Raw genomic sequence first — 8,048 nt, forward strand, 5'->3', positions numbered from 1 at the left:
TTAAAAACCATTAATTTTCTCAAAAAATGACTTAGCGCCTTATATATGGATCAATTGGTTAATTGGTTGATCCATACTGGTTGTACACGGCGCTCTGTCAAAATGTTTCAGTACGACTGGTAAACTACAAAGTCGCACCGCTTGCAGCATTACGGCTACCGTAGTCAGGGGCGTCGCCGAAGTAATAGTACTGTGCTTACTCCTAGTCCAACACCACCTGTGTGTGTATAACGACCCCAAAATTGCACCTTTCAAGAGACACGCTTACGATGCTGAGTTCAAACTCAAGGCTGTCAGCTACGCAGTCGAACATGGGAATAGAGCAGCAGCGAGAGAATTCAACTGTTAACGCTACTATATTGTGAATGTACTAACGTTTGATTTAGTGCATCAAACTGTTTCTTTTACGTGTTTACTGAATCAGGGAAAAGTTCCTTTTCACGTTTTAACTAACGTTTGATTTCAACTTCAACTTCATAGACTCCAATGCTTTCCTAACGTGAGGTTGGCTCTATTCCTTACCACGAGAGTGAATGGAGTTATCAGAACGCTGGTTTGTAGTGTATTAATAAAGTTTGACTGACTGACTTATCTGACTGTTTTGTTGACATTCTCTTTAGCTCCATCTAGTGGATGCATAACGCAACCCCAGTCAAACGTTTGACTGCAGTAGCTTCTATTCTATGCGCCTTATAATCCGGTGCGCCTTATAGTGCGGAAAATACGGTAATAGGTTTCTTACCTGTAGCAGACTGATGTCTTATCACAATGAATGACAGGCTTTCTTCCTTTTTCTACAAGTTCATTGTGATAAGACGACAAACAGGCTACACAAATGGAACCCACCCCCCATTTTAGCTGATTTTAGTCATTTAAAACAAATAATGTTCGTATCTATAAGATACAGAGCTGTATTAACTGATATAGGTTTTCTGCCAAACATCCACTGTGTATCCATGCTGAAGTTACAGCTGTATGCTGTATCAGTCCACCTCATCAGCTGATCATGGGTCTGCTGTAATAATTTCCAGGCACCTATAAAACCTGAAAAAGCACAGGACTGTGCCATCTTCCAAGGCCCATTGCACAAATGAAACATTTACTCCTCTCTTTCCTGACAAGTACAATGAATGGAGTGATGCAGCTATTTTAACCTCAGCGTAGAAACACGTGCGCAGCTGAGAAACCCGTCACATTATGGCGTTAATGGGTTCCTACGCAGTCCAAAAAAGTTGGAGATTTGAGCATTTTCCAAGTATGAATAAAAGGGGGAAAAGAAAATGTAGTGTGGAAAACTGAGTTTCAAGACTTTATTCCTTATTCTATAGCCTAAATAAAAACAAATTTTCGATTTTATATTGATTTACATTTGCATGATGCCGTTTATCTATGAATTGCCACATCACAACTTTAGAGTTACTCACAGGAGCTACAGAATCACAAAAGCAAAATCGCTGCTATGCGTTGCTTTCTAGACCCTCTTTGAACAAGGTTTGTCGATCAAGGTTGATTCGGATTTAGAATAATAATGACAATTTTCTGAATTTCTACTAAAAAAGGGTGAATCTGATCCAGGCTAGATTTGATATGTCAAAGTGTAAAATATTTTGAAATGTTCATAAAAATGGCAGAAAAATTGTGAAATGGCAAATCAGACGCCCCCATTGAGTTGTTTCATGATTTGCAGAATATGTGAGAAATGTTATGTGCACAGTTGTCCAGAACAGCCAGAGAAATCCAGGAATTGGGGTCTGGAAAAGTATGGAATTATGAAACAAAACATTCATTGGAACCCTGGCGGTATTCCATGGTTAAAACCTTCAATTTAAGATGTTTTAAGTTTGTCACCCTTCTATAAAACTACTGCGATACTTACATCTGTCTACTACAAGTTGGTGATCTATTATAACTTCACAGAACTTCACTTCAGAAAAGTCTAAACAACCCTTTCAAGTTTTTTTATGTCATTTTTAAATTGCTTTAAATTTTTAGTGGGTTGGTGCCTCCTTGTGGGATGATGTGCTGTGCTGGCTTCACTGCAGAACTTGGGATGTTTCCACTGAACGCAGACCACGTGTTTCTCTCAGGCAAAAAGGAGGAGCTGCTCCAGGCGTGTAAGATATGTTTGAGATGGCAATGAGGAGGGTTTGTGCTCGGACCCTTGACTGAATGGATGTGAAACGTACTCGCAAACCAGCAAACATGTTTAATCTCTACAAAACATTATGCAAGAGTAGGGAGAGTAAGAAGTGAAAAAGGACTGCAGTGAAACAAGGAGGGAAAAGGCTTTAGCCTTATTGGATAAATTAAACACTCCCAGTGTGTGCAGTTCCTCACCTTTATTTGATTTCTGGCAGATTTCCTCACTGGTTCAGTGATGTACCGAGTGCTTTTTCCCCAGAGGACTAACTGATTTTATGAGTTGTCTTGTCAATATATGCATAAACTGACTCCTTTTATTCCTCTTTCATGTCTAACTAGTTATATTTTTCTTAGTACTGGGAGCAAACTGCATTTTTTTTTATTGGATTTGTGCTCAACCCGTTGGCATTATAACTGTATAATATAATTTATCATTTGTATTATTGTAACATACTGTTCTTCTGTATACCTTATTATTCTGTGTAATGGGTTTTTGTAGGAAAAAGTTGTGGTATTTTAACGGCCTCTAAACGAGCAAACGCAGCTGGCCGCTCCCTGTTGGATGAGGACGAGGACAACTGTAACGGCATTGGTTCAAAAATAAAACGTATTTCACTTCAGCTCTGTAGCTTTTAGTTTTTATTTTCTTGATTTTGGTGTTCCAAAAGTAAATCAGAATGAATCTGGAGCAAACACCAATGTTTGAGTTTTATTTAAAAAACAAAATGGAAAAAAAGGTACAACTTTACAAAGCAGAATGTGTCTGAAATGACCACATCAACTCATTCATGGCTGCTGGACTGCAGTGCTTGGATTTACACCAATCCGCTGTAAGAGTGTCAAGTAACTGTTTGCTGCTCACCTTTATGATTTAAATGTAAGACCTAGATTAATTATAGCTTTCTAGATACCAGAAGATGCTTTTACAGCTTGGCTACTTAAAAGCTTCTACAGTACAAAGTAGGTTAAAGCAAACCTTTCCAATGGTGGTTCTAATGGAAAGCCAGATCTAACTAAACATACAGTTTTTTATGATAAAGGAGCTATTAGTAAATAACAGAGCATCTCACAATGTAACACCTGAAATCAGCAGCTAGTATTTAAAATCAGACCAATGAATGAATCTTTCCTCAAAGAAAGATGAACAATTAAAACCACATTTTCTAATTTTTCTGTTACAAACATACAAATGTAAGAGTTAACAAATAATTTAAGACCTAGTATGACAAATCAAAAAGGCCTAAATTTAAGACTTTTTCTGTTCTCTGTCCATACTGGACTGCTGGGAGCTCACTCAGGATGATAACTGATATGTAGCCCGGTTAGGTCTTATGTTATTTCGCATATGATTCCACCTCCGTTGACCAACCAGAACTGGCAGACTGGACGGTTGATGGGGTCGATGGTCCCGTGTCGTAGCCCATCTTCTTCATGTCTTTGGTCATTATGTGAAAGGAGACGGTAACAGAACCTTGAGATCGAACCCTTGTCACTGAAACAGAAAATCATTTTAAAACGTGCAAACGTGATTTTGGCTGTATGATCATAAGCAGTTTATGGACACTGCTGTTTACTCTGATCTTTACTGCTGAACTGAAGCTGCGGAAAATGCAGGGAAACCAATAAACAGCTGTTTGGTACGTTAACGAAATGTAAGCATGACAGACCTTCTCGACCCTCCCCCTGTGCCACCACTTTAGGGTCGGTGTACTCCGGCCGCCGTCCTAACAACCAACTGAGCAGGAGAAAAGAAATCTGAAAAAACAGTTTTATATAATGCCCTGCAAAATTATTCACACCCTTCTACTTTCACACATTTTGTCATTCGAGAACCAGAAACTTTAAAGTATTTAGGTGTATTTGTATCCTGAGTCAACAGTTTGAAGAACCACCATTTGCTGCAGTTAAAACTGTACATCTAATGGTCTCTATTGGAGCTCTGGAGGTCTAGAGACTGAAACATTTGCCTATTTTATGCAAAATACTTCAAAATCACTAAGATATTTCACACCCTTGCAGGTTAGCCCACAACCCTGTAAGGACAAGCTAGTATGTGTATTTGTTGTATTATTGTTTGGACTTTAACTGGGCCATTCATGAAAACCCTTTGATCTAAGCAATGATCGTAAACATTTCTGGCTGAATGTTTGGAGTCATTGTCCAGGTTAAAGGTGCTCCTTTTGTCCTCTACCTTTGAGAAATTATTCCCCCTGTATTCAGTTAGTTCTATCCTTGCTGACATAAAGCATCCCCACAGCATGATGCTACCACTGCCATGTTTCACAGTGAGGATGGTGTGTTTAGGGTGATGTGCAGTATTAGTTTTTCTTCATATAAAGTAGCATTTACAGGCCCAAATATTCAATTTGGACTATTTGCCAATTAGGTGACATCTGAAGAGTAACTTTTTGCCTCAGATTTTATTTAGGGGCATCAGAGTAAAGTGGTCTGGTTATAGCTGCATGCAACATTTTCTTTTAGATTTTTCTATTTACTGTTTACAATTATGCACTACTTTGCTTTGGTCTATCAGATAAATCCCAGCGGTGGGGAGACACAGCTCACTCTGTGAACCTTTGAAGCCTCCACGTGGGCTCTGGAACAAACATGGGGATGGTTCTTGTATGTCTGAGAAAAGGGAACAGACTCTTTTCATTATTTAGTCATTTTCTAAACTGAAACAAATACAAAGTTTATACCTTAGGTTCCTTAAACATCAGCAACGTTAACATGCTTGAAGTAGGAGTAGGGTCGATGAAAGCTATACTCACTGTCCAGGTGTGAAGGGGATGTGTGTTGCTCCGTAACCCCTGACCACATCATTGCCAAAAACATCTGGTCCGTAGACACTCACCACAAGCTGAGGCCCTGGAAAATGTACAGAAAGTTACACCTCAGTAGTAGCAGGAATGCTCCTACCAGCGAGACCTTTAATGATCTAGTTGCTTGATTAGTGAATATGCAACCGGCTGAGCGGCCCCCTCAAAAACAGCTTTTTATTTGCCTTTGCTGACCGCAGGCTTGAGAATTCCTGTTTATAACTTGAAATAAACGTAACCCAGAATCTAATTTGTTATCTATGATGGAGGCTGAATTGTGAGAGCTCCTATTGAACTCTGGGGGAGGTGTGAGTGGTACATGGTGCTGGCCGGGATGTCCCGGTATTCTGTCTTGATGCTCAAGGTTTGGTTTGGGTGCCTTCTGTCCCTCTTTGCGGTTGCTGTGGCGGCTCTGCTTCTTGGCTGTGGTCGGCCTGTGCTGGGTCGCAGGTGGACTGCTGTTGAGGGTCCTGGTGGCATGGGTGCACCTGGACTGGCTCTTTGGTGTTGATGTAGGGGATCTGGGTGCCTGTCCTGGTGTGATGTTTTGCCCTTTCCTTCCCAACTGGTTCTCCGGGGTCTCTGGGTTTCTGTTCTCCCCCTGTCACTGGGAGGTAAATGTGGTGATTGGTTGGGGAGCCTGGTGGGATGGTTATATTGTTGGATTGCAGCACAGATGGATGAGGGGGGAGGGTCTGAATGCTGTCTGGCTGCTTGTTGTATATGGGCGTGAATGTGTACCTATGTTTGACCACCTCTCAAAGAATTGTGTTGTGACAAACAGACTATGAAAAAAAGCAGAAGACCTTGTGAAGATGCTGGCTGAAGCTACTATGAGAACGGATGAACTATGAGAATTATGAACAATGACAAGAATTATATACAAATATGGACTGAAAAGCCAATCAGCAAGCAAAAAGCCATTACTCGAAAAACAACAAAATATGTCAGATTACAACTTTCAAATGCATGAGGACATATAGCATAATTTTTAGAAACATATCCTGTGGTCTGATAAAACTAAAATTTAAGTGTTTGGACATTATGGCCATCAATACATTTGAACGAAATAGAAGGAAACTTGCAATCTTGGGAGCGCTATCAGAAATGTTAAATACGGGTATATCAGTATCAGGTTGTATGTTTTTTTTTGTTGCAAGGGGGGTGGTATACCTCATAAAATAGAGGGCATCACTGGAAAACAACACCATTTGGAAATATTGAAGCAGCGTCTCAAGACATGACCCAGGACGTTAAAGCCTGAGCGCAGAAAGGTCTTCCATACAATGACCCTAAGAATGCTGCCAAATTATGACCAAGCGGCAAGATCACAAGAGGCCATGTTTTTGAAGGGAACTTACAAGATGGCGCCTCACACGGCTATAGAAAATTTGTTGGCTGAGCTGAAAGGTGCGTCACCAAGCAGAACTAAAAACATGACTGAGTTACACCAGTTCTGATAGGAGGAATGGGCCAGAATTCCAGTAGGACCAAAGACATACCAGCTTAAAAGGTAATTCTACCAAATACTAAAGAAATGTATGTTAGCCTCTAACTTTGAACTAATTAACACAAAAATATGAAAAAAAGTCATTATTCTGGCATTTAATATTTAGATATGATGTTGGTTATCTTAAATGATATTTTAAAAAAAAAGATTTGTTCTCAAACAGTGAGAAAAAAAGGGTTATGTATCTTTTTACACAGTGTATGTAGATTTCTGGTTTTAATTTTATCTTTTGAGTTTTAGATTCAGTGAGGGGACATTGTTTCTGTTATAAAATGTATACCCTATAATCCAAATCACTTGAAAATAGTGCAAATATTTCAGAAATAAAGAGGATGATGTCGGTAACTGCTAGAAATCATAAAGTTTAAGTGTGAAATGCTTACACCCAGAAGGATTTGTGCTCTTGAATGTTGTCTCCAAAGGAAAGTTCCATATTAACCTGTGAGACTGGATGCTTTTAGAGGCTATCTGTGTGATGCCTTCTTCCAAACCCTAAAAAACCAAAACACACATATACAACACAACCCAATTTCTTCATGCATGCCTTATGCAAACTAGTCTGTCCTGTATGGTGTGTGGAGTTTTTCTGCTAGTCTTTCTAATGAGCAACAATTATAACATTAGATAAGAACATACTGCAAATGTTGCATCCGAAAGACTACTCACTGTGGTGGGAGCCCAGTCATGGCCGTAGACGTAACAATATTTGCAGTATAAATTGTCATAGTCTGGAAACTGGAGTGAAAGAAAAAAAATGTTAGAAACAAGACCAAAAGGGAAATGAAACGAAAGCATTTCGTTGCATTGGTGCTGCTAATGCTAATGCTAGTTGCTAAGCTAAAGCAATAAAAGAACCACTCACGTTCGCTCCTTCAATCTGTCCGTTCACCGTCAGAAGAAACACAGTTGTTTCCATCACAAATCTCAGCCAAATTTCTGCTAATTATCGTTTAAATGAAACCTGCTGATAATCTAATGTCTTAGCTTTTTCAAGCTCGTTGCTAAGGCAACGGTCGTGTTTCCCTACGGCTACTAGGTTGGATCAAACTGAACGAGAGCGCGAGGGTTTGTAATGAAATGATGAAGGTGACCACAAGAGGGCGGCAGTTTCCCAAAAATAAATCCAACGATAACTACAGGGATTGGACAATGAAACTGAAACACCTGGTTTTAGACCACAATAATTTATTAGTATGGTGTAGGGCCTCCTTTTGCGGCCAATACAGCGTCAATTCGTCATGGGAATGACATATACAAGTCCTGCACAGTGGTCAGAGGGATTTTAAGCAATTCTTCTTGCAGGATAGTGGCCAGGTCACTACGTGATACTGGTGGAGGAAAACGTTTCCTGACTCGCTCCTCCAAAACACCCCAAAGTGGCTCAATAATATTTAGATCTGGTGACTGTGCAGGCCATGGGAGATGTTCAACTTCACTTTCATGTTCATCAAACCAATCTTTCACCAGTCTTGCTGTGTGAATTGGTGCATTGTCATCCTGATACACGACACCACCTTCAGGATACAATGTTTGAACCATTGGATGCACATGGTCCTCAAGAATGGTTCGGTAGTCCT

General features: G+C 39.9%; 1 protein-coding gene across 5 annotated transcripts; it reads right to left on the bottom strand.

Annotated features, from left to right (window-relative positions):
• Positions 1 to 2,824: 2,824 nt before the first annotated feature.
• Positions 2,825 to 7,522, bottom strand: LOC124863191 (B9 domain-containing protein 1-like). Of its 5 annotated transcripts, none has more exons than XM_047357475.1 (7): positions 7,334 to 7,522; positions 7,138 to 7,206; positions 6,855 to 6,963; positions 4,914 to 5,010; positions 4,717 to 4,770; positions 3,810 to 3,877; positions 2,825 to 3,634 (listed from the first exon to the last, which is right to left on the bottom strand). In XM_047357475.1, the coding sequence occupies exons 1-7, from the start codon at positions 7,385 to 7,387 to the stop codon at positions 3,477 to 3,479; spliced, it is 609 nt and encodes a 202-aa protein (XP_047213431.1). In that variant the 5' UTR covers positions 7,388 to 7,522; the 3' UTR covers positions 2,825 to 3,476. The 5 variants fall into 5 exon arrangements, with proteins under 5 accessions (XP_047213431.1, XP_047213429.1, XP_047213428.1 ...); XM_047357473.1 differs by having other exon boundaries at positions 4,717 to 4,788; XM_047357472.1 differs by having other exon boundaries at positions 4,708 to 4,788.
• Positions 7,523 to 8,048: the final 526 nt, after the last annotated feature.

This window comes from Girardinichthys multiradiatus, chromosome X (assembly GCF_021462225.1).
Source record: "Girardinichthys multiradiatus isolate DD_20200921_A chromosome X, DD_fGirMul_XY1, whole genome shotgun sequence".
NCBI lineage: Eukaryota > Metazoa > Chordata > Actinopteri > Cyprinodontiformes > Goodeidae > Girardinichthys > Girardinichthys multiradiatus.

What these genes read in the sequence shown, in the direction of transcription:
- LOC124863191 (XM_047357472.1), bottom strand. Translation starts at nt 7,387, where the DNA reads ATGGAAACAACTGTGTTTCTTCTGACGGTGAACGGACAGATTGAAGGA. An exon ending in GAGCACAAATCCTTCTGGGT is followed by an intron (nt 5,011 to 6,854) that starts GTAAGCATTTCA and finishes TACATTTTCCAG; the next exon opens with GGCCTCAGCTTGTGGTGAGT. An exon ending in ATCCCCTTCACACCTGGACA is followed by an intron (nt 4,789 to 4,913) that starts GTGAGTATAGCT and finishes TAATGAAAAGAG; the next exon opens with TCTGTTCCCTTTTCTCAGAC.